This window comes from Polistes fuscatus, unplaced genomic scaffold (genome assembly GCF_010416935.1).
Source record: "Polistes fuscatus isolate 324 unplaced genomic scaffold, CU_Pfus_HIC Scaffold23, whole genome shotgun sequence".
NCBI classification, from domain to species: Eukaryota; Metazoa; Arthropoda; class Insecta; order Hymenoptera; family Vespidae; genus Polistes; species Polistes fuscatus.
This window is the reverse complement of record NW_025113100.1, coordinates 2,666,712-2,689,843: the sequence shown is the minus strand read 5'-3', so window position 1 is coordinate 2,689,843 and position 23,132 is coordinate 2,666,712. Positions and strand designations below refer to the sequence as shown.

The window sequence follows — 23,132 nt, the reverse complement described above, 5'->3', positions numbered from 1 at the left end:
TTTTCAGTTGATCTGCCCTCTATAGAGGTTAGAGGTAAAGAGAGAATCATCTGTGTATATAAAAAGTGTCCGTCAAATGCATTAAATTAAGGTGGCGCCACATTAGCATCAAGGTAAATTTTAAAAGTGGCGCCAAATATTATTAGAGTAAAATTGACAAATAAACAAGGAAAGAGAAACTTCCACATACTTCAATTCGTCTACAATTGCTATATTCATACCATACACTTTGTCTACACCAGCGCCATTGTGGAAGGTTTTTGAACTGTTATTTATAGCATACACTAGACACTTTTAAATTTTCCCCCATATGAGATGATTCTCCTAACCTTTACCCGTCATAATACACACATACTATATATTCAGATTAATTTCAGATATATTCGCGATAAGGAAGGTCAGTAATGTTTTTAGTGCAACATTGATTTTTCAATAAATGCATTCGATATGAATTGATGATATAATATTATAATTGCTGATCTTTAAATCGGTAGATATATGGAAAAGTAAATTAATCAAATAACATTTTTGATCATGTCTGCTGAGCATCACAGTGGAAAAGGTTATACACCTCTTCCTCAATGTATGAGCAATACCGATACCGAAGATGAAGATAAACATATAATACAAAGAAATGATTTAACAAATAAACAAACTAACGATGAGAGAACAACTATGGTAAGAGATTAATGATTTTAAATTATTATAAAAGAATCAAAGTAATTAGGTCAATTATATTAAAATCATACATCTCAAAGATTTGATCTTAATATAGAAAAAAAAAAAAGATGAAAAAAAGATTTCTACTCACAAATAGATTGATTTGTTAAAATTTTGTTTATAATTAATTGAATTATTATAGGAGCCTACAACGGTTCACGAACACGGAGTTTATTATCCATTGGATGAAACTAGAAATTTAGCTAATCGTACTAGGAATGGACAAAATACAATTAAATGTTACAGAGATGATATACCGACAATGATAATAGAAGGCACTACGCAAAATGATTTATGGAAACGTAGAGATATGTCACCTTTTCGAAGATTTTGTTTAATCATATCTATATTATTATGTATAGTAACGATACTTGTGTTTTTGTATGTTTTACCATGTGATACTATGGTATGTCCACCGGTTAATAAACCACAATCATCGGTTTCATGGGAGAAAACTTTGTTGAACGTAGGTGAGTATGAAAAAAATTCATATAAAATGATTTATAAACGAATAAATTTAAACAAACAAATGAACAAAGCGTTATATTATAATACTTCACCGTTTTAATTGTTATATTATTTTTGTAGAAGTACACGGGCCTATAACAATTATTCCTGGATCTCCATACGATCTTATATTTTTGCTTAGAAGTCAAGAATACAACGATAGCAATACAAATTATAATTCTAAAACAACAAGAAAAGGTTTTATCTTATACATAGACGGAACCAGCGGTTTTGATTCCTGGTGGGTTCGTTTAGAAAGAATACCAACTAATATCGATTGTTTATCCATCGATACGGATAAATCTGGAAAACCAGATTGTATAGTTGTCGGTGAACGTGGTTTATTAAAAAGTATAGATCCAACTAAAGGTAAAATACATTGGAGTTCCGAAGTACATACGTTTTCAAAGTTACCAGTTATCTTACCAGATCTCAATTCTGATGGAGTCGAAGATCTTTTAAGCGTAGAAATATCGCAAGAGAATGTTTCTACTCTTGTACTTTTATCTGGTAATACTGGCCAATTGTTAGGAAAATATACAAAACACAATTGTTCGTTAGTTAACATATACAATCTAGTTTCCGATGGTACTATTTTATACGTGTGTCACGACACGAACGGTAAACGTATGTATTCATTTAATCTCATACGTATTTTTCTTATTTTTTTTCTCATATGATTATTTTTTATCATTTAATAAATATCATATTATATTTATTTTGTAGGTATTACGAAATACGTGTCGTTAAAAGTACTACTCAACGGTTCGAGTTTATCGCAAAGAAAAAGGGAGATAAAAGCTTCGCCCCGTATTTTCAAAGTAATGATGTCGGAGGAAGAAAATAATTATTGGAAGCCTACGCGTTATCATCGTTTGATGGTTAAAAATGAAGGCGTTTGTCCTTGGGAATCTTGTAAAGCTACTATCAATCTGACTTTACAAAATCAGCCTAATCAAACGTTTCCTATTTGGGAATACGTAAGCCCAAATTCGTTTGTCTCCAAACCAGCATTTTTAATAACATCCGAAGAACCATACAGCACCGGGTTTGTTATTAAATTCTGGGAATGGCTCGATACTAATCCTTCGGTAACTAATACGGTATCGAAAATAGTTGAAAGGAAATTAATTGAAAGGGTATTAATTGTTTTCGTTAATTACACCGACGTACAAGTCATTAATGCTAGTCAAACCGATGTTACTCAATTGTGCAATGGTACTAATTGTCAACCAAATTTAGATTTACGAATGAAATTTAATTCTATCGCGGCTGCTAATATCAATCACGAGGGATATCCAGAATTAGTGAGTTATTGGTCTTCGTATAATAACGAATCACCTAGGATGTTGACGTCCAAAATAAAAATAGTTAAATTAGATTTAATTTTATCCAACTTACCGCATCCTAATGTGCAATTTTTTAAAATATTACTCAATTATGCTAATTCTATGCATTCTACGGGCGTAGATAAACGATAAATATTAATATTAATATCAAAGTGTTACTTTAACTCACACCATTTATAGTCATTTCGAATTAATTGTAAATCGATTAATTTTATCCTAATGAGATGCTATTACTTTTAAATTGATTTATTTTTTTATTTATTTATTTTTCTTTTTCCTATCTTAAAAAATATCTTTAAGAATCCTAGTGATTCGAATAAAAGTGATATTACACGACTGAATTTAATTTACGTATTATTATTATGATTATTATTATTATTACTATTATTATTAAATAAAAAGCTGGCTTATCGAAAAATCTTTTTACTAGTCAAACGATAATAATGGTGCCTTCGAATGAGCTATCGCTGTTACATGATGTAATTTTTCTTGCAACTGTATTACGCTTCAGTGCGCCTATATTAATGTAAAAAAATATTAATATCATTGCACGTTATTAACTTGGAAAATATTATCATCGAATATTACGCCTACGTGTGTTATGTACAATTTAAAAATTATTGTATGATAAAAGAAAAAGAACAAAAAAAGAATAAAAAGAAAAGAAAAGTCATACCATTCAACGCTAACATTAAAATAATAATTCATCAATTGTTACATATTGTTGCAAGGTAAATGCAATTTTGGAAACTTAACTGAATGGTGGTGTTATATTTAAATGCCTAAACAGTGTGACACACAATCCCTGCACGTCAAATGATTCGATTGGTTTAATTTCAATTATATAATATGCGCATAAATTATAATATATAAATACGTAGAAATAAACTATTGCTGGAATCATCGTTCTAGTTGTCAAAATGTACTCATTTGTACAATAGATTTAAAAAATTAGCAACGAAACAATTGTATCTATGTAAATCATGTCACAAATATATTGTTTTCCAATGGGCTAGATGCAAAACATTTGTTCTTTCAAATTTTCCCGCCAACGTATTTCGAAAAAATATTAAAAAATAAACGCGAGTAAACAACAGGGGATGCATCGTCATTTGTTCTTTCAAATTTTCCCGCCAACTTATTTCGAAAAAATATTAAAAAATAAACGCGAGTAAACAACAGGGGATGCATCGTCATTTGTATTTTCAAATTTTCCCGCCAACGTATTTCGAAAAAATATTAAAAAATAAACGCGAGTAAACAACAGGGGATGCATCTTCATTTGTATTTTCAAATTTTCCCGCTAACGTATTTCGAAAAAATATTAAAAAATAAACGCGAGTAAACACAACAGGGGATGCATCGTCATTTTTTATTTCAAATTTTCCCGCCAACGTATTTCGAAAAAATATTAAAAAATAAACGCGAGTAAAACATAAGATATACGCAATTAATTCAAATCGAATGCAATTAATAATCACGAATCTCATTGATAGAAATGTTTGGAGAGAACTGATAATAAATATTAATTATATTATATTATATATATAATATGTTTGTAATCCTTAATTTGTTGAGAATAAGAACCACAATTAGATTCGTCTAAAATAAGAGTTATTTATTTAAACATAATAGGTTAAGTTAATAATTTTACAATATTTACATGTGATCAATTAACCTAAAATAAGAGAATCAACAATTAAAAGTTCATGCTCCCGTTTCTCTATTAATTGATGCCAATCTTAATGCGTTTTCAATTAAATATTTAATTTACAAGACTTTTCTACTAAACTTCTAAAATGCTCTTGCCAGATTTAAAGACTGTCCCTCAATGTATGGCGCCACATTCAAACAGCTAATCACTCAATGCACTGGACATGCATACAAAGCTTACATATATATATACATATATATATATACATTTTAAAGAAGAAAAAAATCCCCGAAGTGTAGGAACTTTTAACGGTATCTTTGAACTTTGAACTCTGCTAAAAATGACACGCACAATTGTGACATTTTATTTATCTTTTCTTTTTTTTTTCTTTTGATCGAACGCGACGTTAAATAGTACTACTTAAAAGATTCTGAAGAAACTAACGTATAATTATTTTAGAATTGGAGAGGGGACAAAAAGGATACATAATAAATATATAATTTTGATGACGGAGCGAATTGGATACATTGGACTATAAACTCATCGAGGACAGACGAAAAATATACCAAAAAAAGTTACTCGTGCCAGTGTAAATCTTCGTAACACGTTTTAGCCTAATTATTAGGCTAACTAATAATCGTACGAAATAAAAGGAATAATAAGTGTTCGACTCTTTTGTTGAAATAATTTAAAAAAAATAAAAATAAAAAAGGGACAAGTGAACAATTGTCATAACCTCTGATTTCTAATCAGCTGTTTAAACGTTTCTAACCTCAAATTAGTTAGATAATGAACTGAGATAAATAAATGAGATCGCGTATTGATTGAAGATAAATAATAAAAGAAAAAAAAATAGAAAAAAGAAGCAGGAAAATATAAGAGAAGAGAAAATAAAAAATAATCAACAACGGAAGAACGAGATTAAAAAAAACCACGAAGAACAAGGATGGCTGCTGGAAAACGAAGAATCCACCCAAATCTCGGAAATGGTGGTAACAATTTCGCGGGAAACAACAATTCATTTTCTGGTGGTAACGCGAGATCATCGAGTCGTTTAAATTTTCGTCCAAATTTGAGTCAAGAGGATCGTGGTGGTACGAGACCAACAACTGCACCAAGTTCTATAGGTCTTATACTCGTAACTATGTTTTTACACGTTTGCAAGAAATCATTGCTATTTGATACCAGATTGAAGGTAGCCATATATTGTGGGACGATATTTACGATATCACTCGTGGCTGATTTCGTGATAATGCCTAGATCGTATTTTTCCCGATCGGATAATGCACTTAATCGATATTTCGTTAAATGGGGATGGGGATGGTTGTTGATGGTAACTATACCGTGGATAGTTCTTACTTCGCACACTCTTGGCTGCGGTAGGAGGTCTATCTTGTTGAAACATTTGGCACGTTTGGTACTTGCCACGTTGGCCTGGCTAATGTGGACCAGATTATTCAATTACATTGAAACAAATTTTGGCCGTTGCGTCAATACCAAGGAAGCCCAATTGCAATTCAAAGTTAAATGCCTTCAAGCTGGAAAATTTTGGAACGGGTTTGATATATCAGGTCATACATTCATCCTAATATACTCCAGTCTTATCTTAGCGGAAGAAGGTTCTTCTATGATAGGCTGGGAAGGTATTAAAGATCTGATCATGCGAGAGGAACACACCAGAATCACCCCCAATGAGACCAGCTTTGGACCACTTCGGAATCTCTCAGATCGAGATTTGGAATTCCTTAAAAAGGCTCACAAAGTTTTTACACCTTATTTAAGAGCTCTCTTTGTTTTTATGACTGTACAACAATTATTATGGGACGTTATGTTGGTTTCTACGGTACTCTACTATCACATCATGATAGAGAAATTTCTCGGTGGTATTGCTGCAGTTTTAACTTGGTACGTTACGTATCAATGGTGGTACAAATTACCTAAAATTGGTTTACCACCACCCGGTGATGGTCTGTTTAAATATAACGAAGTCAAACCTCAACACGATTTAAATGCAGCGCGTGCAAGACGTAGCACGTTGAATGGAAATACAAACAGGTTCATGGGTCTTCCTATACGAACCTGTCAAGATAATCTTGAAAGAAATAGCTCGACGAGTAGATTATCCGAACCTGAAACTCCTCCTCCATCTTATCGTGCAATTTAAATGGGGTTGTGTTGTTTTTCCTTTTTTTTTTCTTTCTTTCATTCTTCTTCATCATTTTCAAAATCGTCTAATCAAATTTGTTTATTTCTCAATTAATGTCTGCGAATATTTAAAAGGAAAAAAAAAAAAGAAGAAACTAAAAGGAATATTGTAATATTTTTATATAAACCGATTTACGTTTCTTATGTATATTATAATAATATACATGTAAGATATATCTCTCTCATTTAGGATCTGATTGTTAGAAATGACCAGCTGATTTATATTTTTTTTTTTCTCTCACGCAAATCCACACTCTTGCCGTATCTCTTTTCAAGCTTTATCAATTTTTATAGGTGATAATTAAAATACATAGATAGATAGATAGAAAGAAAGAAAAATAACAATAATAATAAAATAAATAAATATAAACCGGGATGTTTATAACTGTGCTATAACTACCTCTTTTACGGATTGTTTACTTGTAAAATGATCAGAATAATTCCGTCTTCGAGGTACGATTTTAACTGTAATCATCGATACAATTTTAAATTATTAATTTACCTCGTTATACAATTTATACTTAGAACTATTGTGTTCATATTTATTGGTTGGTTGTTGTTGAATATAGAACATTATTTATGGTGGTAAGGAATTGTAAATAGGCTCACGTCGCACGTTTTGTATAAAAAGAAAAGAAAAGAAAAGAAAAAGAAAAAAAAAAAGAAAAGAAAGTACAAAGTACACATGTAATATGCTTTTTATTAAATGAAAAACCGAAGGGGGAGAAAAAAGAAAAAAAGAATAACAAATTTATCGCTCATATCTTGTGCAATTAATCGCTAACACGCATTTACGTTCTTATCATACTTCCTTTTGTCCGCACAATCATTATCCTTCCCCCCTCCCCTCCTACTTTTTAAATTCTGTCGTTAAATTATTATAAAATCTAACGAGTGATATATATCAGAATTTTTTTTGTATATAAATACAATGTGTTCGTTCAATCATTTTTTCTTGTCTTTGTGTTTCTATCTTTTTTTTTCTTTTTTTTTTTTTTTTCTCAAATATATTTTTGTATCCAATGCAAGATTCATCGTTTGTCTCTTTAACAAAATGGATTTCGAACAAACTACTAATGCAAAATACAATTTATATTATAAGATAAAACACGTTATTGATACAAAATAATACGATGAGTTGTTAACGTCGTGCGATCGTTTGTAAAATGATTATTATTTTTTTTACAATAAGTATACATACGCGCGTATTTTCAACGATCGCAGCACGTTTTTGTAATAATAAAATTTACCCTCTCTTTTGTTACAACGCATATTATTTCGATACTTTCTTTTTTTTCTTCACCTGATCATAAAAAAAAAAGAAAAAAAAGATAAAAAAAAAATAAAGAAAAATAATAATAATAATAAATTATTATATATTTCTTGTGATAATAATGCGAACGGTTTCTCATTAATCGAATTTGTTAAATATTATAACTCGTTAAAATGAACAAATACAGAATAATACATTTTGAATTTAAACAAACGTAAACAAATGAACTACGATTGATTTTCTATTATCATTAAATCATCGGCGTTACTTTTACTTTTTTTTTTTCTTAATGCTAATATAAACTTACTTTATTAAAACAAAACAAAAAATAAAAAAAGAAAAGAAAAGAAAAGAAAACTGGAATTAACAGGTAAAATAATGTCGTTTTATACACATTTTAAAACGACAATTTTATAATTATTGTCCATAAACTGATACTAACATAACAATTCCCATCTATTTTACTTAAGTTCTGAAACAATATAATATGCAGTAGAAATCTAAATAATAATCGCGTAGTATAAGCAAAAATAAGTTACGTTATTTATCTTTTGTTAAACAGTTACCACACGAGTTTTCGTATTTATTCCAAAAAAAAAAAAAAAAAACCCTTACTTTGTATCTATTTCTCTTCACTGAACGTTATTTTATTATTTATTTTATTTCGTTTGATGATAATAACTTTGATAAAGCTTTTACACATTATAAAAGGATATAAAAAAAAAATCCCACCCACCAACTTGCTTAAAGATAATAATATATAGGGCACGATTTGAAATTAATGAAAGTGTACAAAAAAAAAAGAAACAACGATCGATGATGTGACGATTGGCTTGGAGAGGGGAAAAAAAAATAAAAAAAAATTATTGAATAAGAAAATAAAATTGGAAAAATATTTGAATGATCTTAAAAATTCGTAATAGATAAATGAAAAAAAAGAGATAATATAAAAAACAAAAACAAAAAAAGATATCGTTGATCCACGCACCACTGATCTGCTTCTGATTCTCTCAAATATTATTATTATTATTATTATTATTATTATTATTATTATTATTACAACTAATTATGCATCGATCATCCTAAGAAATACTTTGACTTATTATTTATGCAATTTTTAATACATCGTATTAAACGGTCGACGATGATGAAGAAAAGCAAGAAACGACGACGAAGCGCGCACACGTTTGGGTTTTTCGTTTTCTTTTTCTTTTTCTTTTTTTTTCTTTACTTTAACTTATAATAATTATTATTATATTCCAGAAGTTCAAACTTTCGACCTCTTCCGAGCAATTGCGTCTTCGACAGCTTTAAGTTGTTTCAATAATTCCTCACGACGAGAGCTAGCTTTTTTAGCAGCTTTGGCAGCAGCAGCAGCAACACTTGCTTTGCTATCAATCAAAGGCGGAGATTCGAGGCTCCTCTTCTTTCCAGCCATTATTGTCGAACGATCTATCTTCTTGGTCGTTGAAATGTTACTTGTTGGTTTCAAAGTAAGCTTTATCTGTTGTTTCGTTCCGCTAAGCTTCAACGCGTCTATAGCTTTAGAATCTTTGCGCGTTAAAGGTGGCGTGGAATCTTTTCTTTTACGAGTTTCGCTGGAAGACGACGAGTAACTCGATTCGCTCGAATCGCTACTGCTACCGCTACTTTCTGATCCAGAACTGCTATGAGAAGATCTGTAATAATCAAAGAATAATTCATATTTATCTATTTTTATTTCTTTTTTTTTTTTATAGAATTTTCTCATATTTAACCCTTTCTTTACTAAAGATTCATATACGAGTCTTCACGTACGAGCGAATTTAAATAATAATTTTTATAATAATATAATTTAAATAATAATTTTTCTCCTATGAGAATAATTTTTGCATCCTTGTCGACAAAAAAAACGCATATATGGTATTCAAAAGGTTAACAAATGATAATCAAATAAAATATGAGAAACAAAATAATTTCTCACCTAGACCTAGATCTACTTTTGATAACCTTAGCCACTGCAGCCGCAGCAATGGCTGCTTTGTCCCTTGTTTTTTCATGATGTCGTTGATGAGACGATAACGGACTTGGTGCTGGCGGATTCAAACCAGCACGTCGGTGTAGCGTTCCCGTAGTAGGAGAGATGGAGCCTTTGGGTGGACGAGGAGAAGGAGCCGGTGGGTTCATTAGCATAGCACCACGCTGTGGTGCTCCAGAAGGAACTGCTGCTGCGCTCGCAGGTGGTGAAGGGACCGTTGCTTTCCCTTTTCCACTGCTGCGGGTTCTAGAGGGAGGAGTAGGTGAACGGGACCTGGATAGGGAGTCGTAAGAACTGTAGCTAGATCGGCTCGAGCTACGGCTAGAACTAAAAAAATTATACTCTTACTCGTTCTTATTTCAATTTGTAATTACGATGGTCTTCTTTTTCTTTTTGTTTCTTCTATGCAATTTTCTATGAATATTATTTCTCTTTTTTTTTCTGTTTATTTTTTTCTTTCTTTCTTTCTTTTTTCCTGTTTTTTTTTTTTTATTTTTCTTTTTTTTTTCTTTTTACTTATACCAAATCAGAGATGGAGTCAAGCTACAAAACGCGATTCTACTATAGAAAATATATTTAACGATCCGAATAAACTATAACCATCGTTTCGACAAATAATATCAAGCTAATTCCAATGAAAAGAATTAAACTCGATCCTATCTCTGTGTCATTAACCCCCCTCCCTCCTATCATCTAAAACTAATTAAAAACTAGAAATATATTTTTTTTCATAATTACCGCCGTTGAATACTAAGTCTTACCTGGTCGATGAGTAGGATGATCCAGAGGAATAGGATTGTCTTCGAGAACGTCTGGAGGATGTCGTATTGCGGCGCACGGTACTCGGTGATTTACGACGCATCCATGGATCTGCCCATTCGTCGCCTCTTCCTCTTTCCATAGGTGGCGGTTCCTCTTCGCGCCAAGTTTTAGTCGGTGGTATGCGTTCAACTATGACCTCCCTAGATGGTCGCTTGTGCTTCTTTTCATACTTCTCGTAATACTCACGTTCCCTGTCACGTTCGCGTTCTCTATCTCTTTCACGTTCGCGTTCTCTGGTATGTGGTGGCGGTGAAACAGAATGCGGTGCACCCCGTGGAATTCCATGATACTCGAGCCGCTCGCGATATTCCCCAGCAGTTCGAGAATCCGACTTGTAATGCACTCTCCTAAAAGAATAATACAAACATGTAAATACCAATTGTTAGAAAATATGAATAGAGTCGTATCCTTGAGTCTACGTGTGATTTCTACATTTAATTTATTACCGATAATAATCAGGCGGTGCTGCAGGAGGTGGATAATAAGTTTCCGGTTCATCGATGTACCGTTCAGGTGTGATTCTTGGTGGTGGTATCCTTCGTGGCGGTGGTTCCCTCGGTGGCCACCTTTCAACAGGTGGTTCAGGGCTAGCAGCTCGTACATAATATCCTGCTTCACGATCCAGCTCATCTTGTCCTAAACTTAAGTTCATCTTCTTCTCTTCGAAATCCATATCGGATTCCTTGCGTTTGTTAGCTTTACGCATCATCTGGAAAGATAATATAAATTTGATTAGGTTTTTGTTTATTAGTTGTTGTATATTTGATATACGTATTTAGAAATTTTCTATGTTTACTTCTTTGGCATGCCGTAATCCTCGTTCCCAGGCAGATTCGGTTGGCAGTTCTTCCACTTTTGGTGCGTGAGGTGGAGCACCACCATATCCGGTTAATGGTCGTACGATACTTGGTCTATCGATATGTGCTCGATATTCGTGAGGTGCAGCAGCATGTGGAGGATAGGCCATTGGTCGTACCATGTCGAACATAGTGTAATTACCTTTGTCAGTTACACCGGGATGTAAAAATCTACAGCTAACACCCCACGTACATTGTCCTCGATTGTAAAATCTACAAACAGGTCTTGGTTCTGTTTCTTCCGGTCGAGCATCATCTCCATCGCTAAGTTCTCCTTCTTCCAATTCGGATTCTTTCTCTCCGTCTTCTTCGCCCTCTTCCTTGTCGTTGTTCGCTCCTATATTATCAACTCCCTTCCCCTTATCTTTTTCTTTGTCTTTATCCTTATCCTTGTCTTTATCTTTCTCCTTATCCTTATCCTTATCTTTTTCTTTAGCATCTCTTTCTAATTTATCTTTGTGTTCCTTAATTGCAGGAATATCTGCATCTCCTATTAATTAAAACTTTTAATAAGATAGATACATACATAAAAAAAAATAAACGTATCTTTCTTTAAATAAATTTATTTAGAAAAAAAAAAATAAAGAAAAAAAAGAAGATGAAAATGATAACTTTACCTTCATCACGTTCATCTTTCCACTGACCGTCAGCTTCGAAATCAAGTTGTTCGCTCTCCTCTATATTTACACTAGCAGTTTTCTCCTCTTGTCCAATTTTATCGTCGTTCTTCATACTCGGCTCATTGTCATCTCTTTTTTCTTTGATAGAGTCTCTTTCCTGATCGATAGATTCTTCTGCGCCATCCATACTTTCAAGATCAGATACATCGGACAAGTCTTCTCCGTGAGATATCGGAGCAGGTTTCGATTTAGGAACAGGTTCTGGTTCGTCGTCTATATCTCCATCCGATATCTGTTCTCCGTCTAATTCATTAAAAGAATTATTTTTATTTACTGGAGATCGTTCAGGCGAATGTTTGTCAGATTCGTGATCATCTATAGGAGACGCTTGACCAGATTTATAAGATTTTGGAGAACTTCTTCCAGATAGAAGAGATTTGACCGAGCTACGTCCTGACCTTGGCGATTTAGGCGAACTCTGTCTGGATTCGCTATTTCTATACGAAAGTGATTTTGGCGAATTATCTCTGGATTTTTGAGTATCCGCATCGAAATCATATGACTTTGCTTCCGAATCTCCATAGAGTAAAGATTTAGAATCGTGCGGTGTCGAAAGGCAAGATCTTTCATCTTGAATAGGTGACCTCGAGGAACTACGATCAGTACGTGGCGAATCTATAGAATTATTGCCTGAGCGATAAGACTTGGGAGAAGCGGGTGGAGACTTCGATAGCGGGGATTCAGAACGAGGAGATCGTGGTGATCGTGGAGACCTTGGAGAACCGTCTTCGCTAGGAGACATCAATTCGGATCTTTGTGATTTTGGAGATGCTGGCGTTGACCTTGGTGATTTAGATCTTCTGTCGACAGACATGATAGAAGCTGGTGATTTGCCTCTGGAAGAAAGAGAACTCGTTGGGGACTTCCTATCGGAGAGAGAGGGAGACCGCTGTGAAAAACGCGTAGAGGTCACATCGTCCCCAGGGTTAAGTTGTTTTCTTCTGGCGAGGTAACCTTCGGATGAGGAACTCTCCGAACCGGAGTCAGACATCTTGTGCTTATTCCAGCCTGAAAAAAAGACAATTTCATAGCAAATATAGAATAATTTGAATAGTGGAAAAAATGGAAGATCAAAGTGTTGAGTATATTTGAGACATATGGATCCTCTTACTTGATAAGTCAATTTATAGGCGTACGGGCCAAATGTAGCACTGAAAAATCTGCCTCTGTGGCATCGATGAGCTTACCTGTGTCAAAAAGAGCCCGTGCAGTACTCGCTCTTGAAGGCACATCGCGCGCATTCCATACCGCGTTCAACATACTTTTTATATCACGTTACAAACTTCTTTAATTATTTAACTTTTTAAACTTTATACTTAAACTGAACTTTCGTTTTCACATGTTATAAAGTATACTGTTTGTTTTTTTTTTTCTTTTTCTTTCTTTCTTTCTTTTTTTTTTACAAGGGTTCTCTTCCCCGCAACTCTTTCGCTTCATATTAAACTTTTTCAACTTGAACACAACACAAATTAAGAAAGACTGGTAAACCGTAAACCGTTTTCTACTGCACTAGAAACTATAACGAACGAACTTTCAACCTGAAAGAATATTTTTTGGGCCTATGGAGAGAGGAAATTAAAAAGGGGGAAAGAGGGAAGCACGAAATAGAAAGAAGGAAATGGTACTGAAGAAAAAAAAGGAAAAAAAAAAAACAAAACAAAACTAATCGACTAGTATTATTGATGTATGAGAGAAAACATATTAAGTGATTTTATGATTCGTAACAAAATTTCATTCGATTTATAATATAACTTGTTTGTTATTAACCGTAAACACATTTAGATCAAATTATGAATATATCAAATATTTATTAATAATAGAATACAATTTTGCTACTAAGATGATTACTCGATAAGGATTACCAGAGGAAAAGTATAATATTTGTATCACTCGTTATCAACGATCTTAAATCGATTGCAGTAATAAGAGTTTTATAGAACGTAGTAATCTAAATGTAACGTTTAATATAACCTGTATCTATATGATTTATTTATTAAATATATTCAAAGTAAATGATTGATTGGGAAGAAATACCTAAAATTCTTTGACAACGCCTATGAATATTTCCTTTAATAACACATATAATATAATAAACAGGGAAAAATGCTTATTAATAATTCAAACCAATAGAGGATAAAATCACGATCACGTATGTAGATGAACGTGCATTCGCACGATCATATTTTCTTTTTTTTGTCTTTTCTTACTTCTTATTTGTTTATTTATTTCCCCCCTTATAATTAGTGAATTATCTAAGGCATTCAGAAAAGCAGTCTAAGGATTGAGGTTAGGAATGGGATAATATCGATATTACTGCAATACGATCTTCAGGATATTTGTTACAAAAGCACATTCATCAATTCGCTTAAAGTCGTATTTAAAAAAGATAATGAAAATTGAATAGGAATTGTTGCGGATAATGTATTATGGGATTCTTACCTTGTTCGCACGTATGCCTGTGGGCCTTTGGAGATTTCAATGCTCCCTAGGCTTTAAGGCTTCCGGCGTCACCCAGGAAATATCGAATCTCTGTATTTTTGGGATGTTCTTTCAGTTTTAGCGTTCCGTTTATATGTCGACGAAGTTGATATATTTTACTTTTAACATTATCGGCCCGTTTTAAACTTCCATAGGATCAAAGTTCCTTTCGTACAAGGACAAAGAGAGACAGACAAACGAAAAAATTAACAAAGCACTAAACTTTCGGTTCCAATACGGTTACGGTTTGTCATTGATCACAATTATAGATGATGTAACACCGTTAATAATATATGCCTAATGTACATTTGACACGTCGGTCGATTTGCTTTCTCATTGGTCGACGAATATTATCTACGCTTATACGATTGGTTAATCGAAAAACCAATCGTAATACGACTACACGAAAATGTATTTCGATATATCGAAATTTGAATACATCGATTGTATTATATGACATCGATAGTATTTGTTAATAATAATAAGATTTAAAAAATGTATACGCGATTAATCTTTCTTAGTGGTTATATAAAAAAGGAAAACTAACAATTTTTAACCATAATCAGGGAAAGTGCTGATAACGAATTCTTCGAAAATATGAAATATCTCGGATGATTTTACAATTATAGAATACTATAGAAGTCCTACGGATTCAGTTAGAGATGAGGAGTAGTCGTGTAACGAAGTTAAATTTCTTCAACACAGATATCATTACTTTAAATGATTATATTAAATAATTATCACAAAAATTATTACAATCTTTTATTAAATAATTGTATGTAAAATAATAATTTTTCAAAATGTTCCTCAACTTTAATCATTATCGTTCGATATTATTTTGTTTTATCGCATTATTAATAAATATTAATATAAGTTTTGCTTATTCACCTCCAAGTGCAACCGTAGAACCACTTTATCCGAAAGGATTGCGTATATCTGTGCCACGTAAGTAATTAAATAATTTTGAATTGAATAATATTAAATTATAATATTGGAATAGAATAACATTTATAATTTTCCTATGTTAAAAAACATTTATCATGAGCGTAGATAAAAACAAAATATATAAAGACTTCGTGTATCAACTATAATTATTTAATTACATAACAGTCCGTATTTTCCCGTAACTAAATGTATTTATTAGACTTGCGAAATATATCAGATAAAATGTTTTGATCGATAGCATATGAACATTAATAAACTATACAAAGGTTATCTTAATAATATTTTTTTAAATTTTATTTTAATTCAATAATACAAATAATAAAAATAATAATAATAAAAACGAGCTTAATGATTTGTGTAGTTAAATTCAAGTTCAAATTCAAGGTCAAGATTTACGACCGCAACCGATTGGAGGAGATAACAAAAATGTGTGAATATTATTTCTTTTACAAATTCTATTATTTTTATCTTTTCAACAGATGAACAGGGTATCACGTTGGTCGCTTATCACGTAAAATTCAACGATGATTTTTATTCATTAGAAGCAGGAGTAATTAGTATTGATATTATAAAGCCTCGTAATGGCAGATGGGTTTACGAAGATCATACTACTGAGCTCAAAGAAGGTGATATCATTTATTTCTGGGTACACGTTGTTTATCAAGGATTAGGATACAATCTTTTAAATCAAGAACACAGAGTAACTGGTTCGTATTAATGAAATTTCCAAAATGTCCAATTAATTCGTTCGTAGATACACATCCCGAACATATTTTGTATTCATTGTTTTGACTTCTTTTTTTTTCCCTCTCCCCTTCACCTTTAAAGGATTCTTCAATTATGACGGAACACCACATGGTTCGAATAAGGAAGGAAATTGCGATAAACCTTCGATAACGAAAGTATTCGATGGGAATGGAAACTCGTTGAAAGTTTGCGAGAATCAATTAATCTTTGAAGATGGTTTTGATAATCTTAACACATCGATATGGACCGTACTCGAACAATTTTCGGGTCCTCCGGTAATACGAATATTTCTTTTATTAATAATAATAATAATAATAATAATAATAATAATAATAATAATAATAATAATAATTTTTTTCTAATTATATATATTTGAAAAAATAATCGAATCGTTTCTCGTACACATTTTTTTTAGGATTTCGAGTTCGTCGTTTATAGCAAAGACGGCAGTAACGTTAAAGTACAAAATCAACATTTGATAATAACTCCTACGTTTTTAGATGGAAAATATAGCGCTGATTTTGTTAGACAAGGATCGTTGGAATTACAGAGGCAAGATGATAATTATTATAATAATATTATAAATATATTTAAAAAAAAATGTATTATGTGTGTGTGTGTATCAATTGTTACAATGATATAATATTCATGAATTTTATATTATTTATATTTTTGAAAAGATGTACTTCAACACCTGGCAGCGACGATTGCAAACGCGAAGTCGTAGGGGCAAATATTTTGCCACCAATAATGTCAGGACGTTTAAATACCAACAATTCATTTACCTTTCAATACGGACGTATCGAAGTAAGAGCTAAATTACCGGCAGGTGATTGGATATATCCTAGTAAGTTTAAATTCAATTTGTTGTAAAGTTAAAGTATAACACAAAATCGTTATATTATTTATTTATTAGGGTGAATCCAAAGTTCGTTTGTTTATTACGTTGCTTCAGATTAATACAATTGTTTTCACGTGAATAATAAAATTATTTTATGGTGTACAAACAAAGTGAAATATTAATTATATTAATTATTATATATAATAATTATTAATTGTTATATAATATTATAATAATTTAATTATATATTATTATATTAATTATTAATAGTAATAATTATTAATTATTATATAATATATTATATATTTATATTTGGTTCACCTTAATATAAATAATTAATTAAATAATTATAATAATAAATTAAAATATAAATATAATAATAATTAAATAATTATTTGACAAATTGAATTGAATTCTAATATCTATAGTGTGTTCTAATTGATTTACAGTAATATCCTTGGAAGTGGCGAATGACAATAATAAACGAGAAGGATGGACGCAACCAGTAATAAGAATTGCATCCGCTTCCGGTAATTCGCATTTAAGATCGGTGCATAGTACGGATTTGAGTGGTCATGTACTTTGTGCTGGTGGATTAAAATCACTTCAAATGGATGAAGGACCTTATTCATCGCGATCAGATCTTTTGCGTAGAAGCACGAGCTCGCTCTGGTCAGATGATTTCCACGTTTACGAAATTGAATGGAGAGACGATCGTATTCTTGCTAAATTTGATAATACTATTTTTGGCGAACAAAGAATTGATAATACGTTCGATCAACCGGTAAGAATAAATCCGACACACGATTCGAATAAAATTAACAAAAGTGTTATTTATTTATTTATTTATTTATTTCGGAAATTGTAGTTTTTCTTAACCTTGGGCTTAGCCGTTGGAGGCTACGGGGAATTCCCTGACATGAGCAGAAGCAATAATATCGAAAAACCATGGAAGAACAGTGGATCGAAGGTAAAAATAATCATTTGTCACGTTTATTTACAAAAAAAAAGAATAATTCAATATATTTGTATTGATTTATTATTCGTTTATATACAGGCCGTTCTTAATTTTTACGAGGCACGAGACCAATGGGCCAAAACATGGGAACAAGGGAAAACCAGTTTGAAAATCGATTATGTTAAAGTTTGGGCACTGTGATCTATTCCTTCTCGCTTTTATAGTTTTTTAATTATTATTATTATTATAACATACCATACCTTTAACATTAACAAAAATGATTTATTATAAATACTTATGATTATTGGTTCTTCCTTAAATATCCAAGACATTTCGAAATATCAACGAGCGTGTCTTTTTAAAAGGAAGAAAAAAATAAATATTCATTTTTATTATTATTATTGTTATTATTATTATTATTATTATTATCTTTCTCAAGAAGGATTTCTGTAATACGTTTGCCAAGAAGATGGAAGAGGCGGAGTTAAGAAAAATGTCAATGCTGGTTGTTCGGTATTTTTATCAAATGAATTAAAACCGGTTCCCAATAATTCAACCAGTCTCTGACCGCGGAATCCAAAACGTTGCTGATATGCGTAAGAAGCTCGCGGACCATCATCATGTTTGAACACTATCATCATAGAACCGGTTTCTCCGGTTAGAGAAGAAAACATTCTGAGAATACTGGCCGATGTATTTTCATGTAATTTCCATAATCCGCCGTTTATAAAAATATTCTTCAATGTTTTCCACCAATCGGAAGGCCAAAAATCGGACGGCAGGATCTTCTTTGTTTCCGTTATGATTGTACAATCAACTTCATTGATCGTATTACACATCTATAATAGAAGAAGAAAAAGAAGAAGAAGAAGAAGAAAAGAAAAAAACCAAAAATATTATATAAAAATTAAAATAATAAATATATCAAATATTTAGATAATAGATAATATTTATTTAGATTATATTTAGATAATATTAAGAATAAATATATCAAAGTGCAGGCACGATTATTATCGAGTCGACTTTAGGAAAAAACAAAACAAAAAAAAAAAAAAGAAGAAGAAGAAGAAGTAAATTATTACTCACCGTATATAAAAAACTAATGAAAAAAATTATGCAAAAACGCATAGTAACAAGAACAGCAACGACAACGACGACGACGACGACCTTAAAACTCGACCCAAATGTGAATTGAAAAATATAAACTGCCACATGGTTCTCGTCACTCCTTTATACCTTCGTTTTCTTGAACTTTCTGAATGATAAAACCTGAATAGAATAGATAATCGATATTGAAATCAATTTCTTCTTTCCCTCCCCCACCTAAAATTCATTGTTATTCCTTAAACGTAATTCAATCTACGTGTCTTAGTTAGGTTTCATACACATCTATTTTCTTGGTACATTGTTTAATGAGAATTCTAACTTTCACTGTTGATATTACGCCAGATTTGACTAGTATTCTACTAATAGTGGAGGGGGCAAAAACTAGACGATGGTTTTTGCATTGCAATCGCATACAAATGATTTCTTTAAAGGCATTGTGCATAGAAGAGAAGGATTTAGTTGTTATTCGATACACGGTAACTAAAACATTTATTTCAAATCGGTGGCCATATTGTTTTTCAAAAGAAATTTGAGAAAGGGTTTTTTTCTTCTTCTAAGAAGAAGAAATGAATGTGTTCGTTCGTTCGGTAAGTTTTCTTCTTAATTAGATTAATGATTAAGTATTTTTATTGATGACAACTTTTTGTTGTTGTTGTTTAATTAATTATTCTAGATAATATTATGGATGTTATTATTGATAATTAACAATGGAAGAAATAAATTGGTTTATGCAAATTCCGGATTGATTATCAGTTTTATACAATCGAACGTTGCTGGATTACCTAATACACATCAAGTAAGTATAAACAATGTGTTCATCAAATTATTGTTAATATAATGAATTAATTAATACTCCATTTTGTGTTATATTTTTTTTGTAAAGCAAACCGAATGGAACTTTGATCCCGAAGTTGGAAAACAAAGAAGAATCGATTACGAGGCAATAAATGGTTTTCGTGGTGAAAAAGCCATAGCCAAATTGGGCATGGGTATTGGATATTCTGGACCATGGGGTACACCTAGTAAAAAAAAAAATTCAGCGGCCAATTAAAACGTTAATTGTTTTTCGTTAATAAGTTAAAGATAAAAAAGAATTTGGTTAAATGAAGAACGTTTTAATTAATTCAACAACGAAATATTTTCTTATCTTGTGTTAATACATCGATATAATATTGTTTTCCGATTGTGAAATGATTATCTGTGATAGAAACAACAAATATTGTTCGATCAAGATAATTCGTAATTTGATTATTAATCGTCTCGTGATTTTTGTAAATATTTTAACGATTCATCACGTCATTATTCGTTTCGTTGTATTCATTCGTCACGTAAAAAGGAATAAAAATATTTTTATTAGGAGAGGTATCTTATTATTTTTAATGATCAGTATAAATATGGCATAATTCTTTGAGTCAGAAAAGTTTCGACATCTTATCTTGTTGATTAAGAAAATTCAAGTTTTATTATACGTATTAAAATCTAATATTTGATGAGAGATACGTGGAATCTATATTTAATAAACAAAATCATTTTATTTGGAATATTTTCGAATATATAGAATGAAGATTTTGGAAACTTTCACTTAACGAAATTGGATTAAATAATTATTAATTATATATAAATAATATTATTTTTATAATTTAATAATTTTTTAATAATTTAATTTATTATAAATAATTTTATTTTTATAATTTAATAATTTTTTAATAATTTAATTTATATTAAATAATTTTATTTTTATAATTTAATAATTTTGTAATAATTTAATTTATTATAAATAATTTTATTTTTATAATTTAATAATTTTTTAATAATTTAATTTATTATATAAATAATTTTATTTTTATAATTTAATAATTTTGTAATAATTTAATTTATTATAAATAATTATATAACACAAAGAATATACAATATGCGCATATTCTGTATATTCTATTAATATAAATATTCCAAATATATATTCACATGACTATTGTTTATAAATAATAAAAAAAGAAAAAAATGAGGAATTAATGAATAATAATTTATCTACTATTAGAATAAGGTGAAAGTAAAAGAAATGACATATATGTATATGTATACATATACATATATCTATATCGATATATATATGGTGTTTAAAACTTTCACTTCAAGCAAACAACGAGTAACACGATTGTGAAAGAAAATAAAAATGAAGTAGGGGATACATTAAGGTAAAGTCAGTAAGATTAAAACATCGGATGAATCAAACACGTTGAATACACACGTCCGTGAAGTACTATTTTGTTTAGTTTCTAATATCATTATTTACAGTGTTTGATTATATATATAAAGAAAAAAATCATTTTGTTTAAAATTCGTTTTACATATAGCGAGTCATTGAAAATTAAAGAAACTTAGTCGAGTGAAATATAAATCATGGCAAAAATATATACAACGGTAAGTAACAAAATTATGTGAAAATAATAATTAAAATAAAATAAAAGAAAAATAATTTTGCATAAAGTGACATGAATGAACATTTTTGTGCACAGAAAATGATTACGATCGTATTTTTAACGATCCTTTCAATATTCCTCGGACTAATTGTCGAAAGTAATGCAACAATAGGACAACCAAAGGCACCTCATTTCCAATATTTTGAACGGTAAGATTAAATATAAAAAATAAATATACATATATATATCTCGATTATAATAGAATCGCATGAGAAACAAAATTTTTAAATAAATTTTATCGTTTGACGAATAGATTTGATTTGAAATAAATTTATAATCAAGTAAGAAAGTAGCTTAGACAAGTTATTATATTATTTTGTTAATTAATATATCATTTTATTAAGATATTATATATAATAACACGTATTATTATATAATATATAATAATTATTTATTAATAATAATATTAATATATATTATTATATAATTATTATATTTTATATATATATATATATATATCGATTAATTAATCGAATAAATACGTTTTTAAGTGAGAAAATTAAAGCATAGTAACAACAAACATCGAATAAATTACGTATTTATCTTAATAACTTATCTATCGATACTTTCACTATTAATTTATATTTCTAAAATATAAATATAACGTTCTCTTCCTATATAATGAAGGATGAGATTTCTCCTTTTTTTACTTCTCTTTCTTTTTTTTATTTCCCCATCGACTAAATTAATATTTCGACTGATTTTCTCTTCTTCTTGTTCTTTTTTTTTTTGGTTTATTTTCTTTCTTTTTTTTTGTCTCTTAGGCCAAAGTATCGTTATCCGTATTACGATGAAAATGGAAGAGGTAAACTCTTGTACGGCTACGGAGGTCCCGATTTGTACGAATATAAAACGTATTCTATTCTCGAAGGCATACATTAATTCTAACAAGATCATTTTCTACGTATGTGTGTATAATTTTTGGTTGTTGCTAAACAACATTTTCTATATATTGATAATGTATTTTAATGCGTGTATCAGTAAAAATTTATAATAATTGTTTTAATACGCGTTGTTTTTCTACCTTTAGGAAATTCATTTCTGATTAAAGCATTATTTATTATTATTATTATTATTATTATTATTATTATTAAGCATATAATAACAACAGAGAATATTTTAATACGAATTATTGATTGACTATCATTTAAATAGAGGTATATTTGTACACGATTAAGCTTGCAATAACGAGAAAGAAAACTAATTGTGTTCTTTCTCTCTCTCTCTTTTTCTTTCTTTTTTTTTTTTATTTATTTTTTATATATAATTATATTGTTTAATTGTTTTTTGGCATAAAACAATGAACGTTTAAAAAGATTTAATGTGTATTTTGTTTTTTTTCTTTTCTTTTTTTTTTGTTATATCTGATTAATTAATTAATCATTCGTATTATTTGTAATGCAGTAATGAAAATGATAATAATAATCTCTCGTTGTTACAAGAAATGTTTCACTGTTCCGCTTATGAAATCAAGGAACATTACCAGATCATT

At 30.3% G+C, this 23,132-nt stretch overlaps 7 protein-coding genes across 14 annotated transcripts; 5 read left to right on the top strand and 2 right to left on the bottom strand.

The window, feature by feature from the left end:
- The first annotated feature begins 301 nt into the window (after positions 1-301).
- Positions 302-3,600, top strand: LOC122518148. 2 transcript variants are annotated; one of them, XM_043636888.1, is made up of 5 exons: positions 302-397; positions 495-678; positions 863-1,190; positions 1,309-1,854; positions 1,954-3,600. In XM_043636888.1, the coding sequence occupies exons 2-5, from the start codon at positions 535-537 to the stop codon at positions 2,706-2,708; spliced, it is 1,773 nt and encodes a 590-aa protein (XP_043492823.1). In that variant the 5' UTR covers positions 302-397; positions 495-534; the 3' UTR covers positions 2,709-3,600. The 2 variants fall into 2 exon arrangements, with proteins under 2 accessions (XP_043492823.1, XP_043492822.1); XM_043636887.1 differs by having other exon boundaries at positions 333-678.
- Positions 3,601-4,524: 924 nt separating this feature from the next.
- LOC122518172 (acyl-coenzyme A diphosphatase FITM2) lies at positions 4,525-6,478 on the top strand. The gene has a single exon (XM_043636920.1). The coding sequence runs from the start codon at positions 5,177-5,179 to the stop codon at positions 6,392-6,394; it is 1,218 nt and encodes a 405-aa protein (XP_043492855.1). The 5' UTR covers positions 4,525-5,176; the 3' UTR covers positions 6,395-6,478.
- Positions 6,479-8,788: 2,310 nt separating this feature from the next.
- Positions 8,789-14,817, bottom strand: LOC122518170 (zinc finger CCCH domain-containing protein 18-like). Of its 6 annotated transcripts, none has more exons than XM_043636914.1 (8): positions 14,524-14,817; positions 13,272-13,643; positions 12,022-13,092; positions 11,344-11,894; positions 10,994-11,256; positions 10,487-10,894; positions 9,672-10,052; positions 8,789-9,387 (listed from the first exon to the last, which is right to left on the bottom strand). In XM_043636914.1, the coding sequence occupies exons 2-8, from the start codon at positions 13,342-13,344 to the stop codon at positions 8,976-8,978; spliced, it is 3,159 nt and encodes a 1,052-aa protein (XP_043492849.1). In that variant the 5' UTR covers positions 13,345-13,643; positions 14,524-14,817; the 3' UTR covers positions 8,789-8,975. The 6 variants fall into 6 exon arrangements, with proteins under 6 accessions (XP_043492849.1, XP_043492853.1, XP_043492850.1 ...); XM_043636918.1 differs by having other exon boundaries at positions 9,672-9,998; XM_043636915.1 differs by having other exon boundaries at positions 13,272-13,622.
- A 317-nt stretch (positions 14,818-15,134) lies between these two features.
- LOC122518167 (beta-1,3-glucan-binding protein 1-like) lies at positions 15,135-18,451 on the top strand. The gene is made up of 8 exons (XM_043636910.1): positions 15,135-15,507; positions 15,987-16,214; positions 16,336-16,529; positions 16,670-16,806; positions 16,935-17,101; positions 17,545-17,879; positions 17,964-18,065; positions 18,153-18,451. Exons 1-8 carry the CDS (start codon positions 15,363-15,365, stop codon positions 18,252-18,254), a joined length of 1,410 nt encoding a protein of 469 aa, XP_043492845.1. The 5' UTR covers positions 15,135-15,362; the 3' UTR covers positions 18,255-18,451.
- LOC122518168 lies at positions 18,439-19,214 on the bottom strand. Of its 2 annotated transcripts, XM_043636911.1 has the most exons (2): positions 19,140-19,214; positions 18,439-18,892 (listed from the first exon to the last, which is right to left on the bottom strand). In XM_043636911.1, the coding sequence occupies exons 1-2, from the start codon at positions 19,179-19,181 to the stop codon at positions 18,488-18,490; spliced, it is 447 nt and encodes a 148-aa protein (XP_043492846.1). In that variant the 5' UTR covers positions 19,182-19,214; the 3' UTR covers positions 18,439-18,487. The 2 variants fall into 2 exon arrangements, with proteins under 2 accessions (XP_043492846.1, XP_043492847.1); XM_043636912.1 differs by lacking the exon at positions 19,140-19,214 and having other exon boundaries at positions 18,439-18,961.
- Positions 19,215-19,721: 507 nt separating this feature from the next.
- Positions 19,722-20,277, top strand: LOC122518169. The gene is made up of 3 exons (XM_043636913.1): positions 19,722-19,747; positions 19,834-19,956; positions 20,044-20,277. The coding sequence occupies exons 1-3, from the start codon at positions 19,727-19,729 to the stop codon at positions 20,209-20,211; spliced, it is 312 nt and encodes a 103-aa protein (XP_043492848.1). The 5' UTR covers positions 19,722-19,726; the 3' UTR covers positions 20,212-20,277.
- A 1,220-nt stretch (positions 20,278-21,497) lies between these two features.
- On the top strand, positions 21,498-22,587 carry LOC122518166. Its single transcript, XM_043636909.1, has 3 exons — positions 21,498-21,581; positions 21,677-21,789; positions 22,405-22,587. The coding sequence occupies exons 1-3, from the start codon at positions 21,561-21,563 to the stop codon at positions 22,520-22,522; spliced, it is 252 nt and encodes an 83-aa protein (XP_043492844.1). The 5' UTR covers positions 21,498-21,560; the 3' UTR covers positions 22,523-22,587.
- The last annotated feature ends 545 nt before the right edge of the window (positions 22,588-23,132 follow it).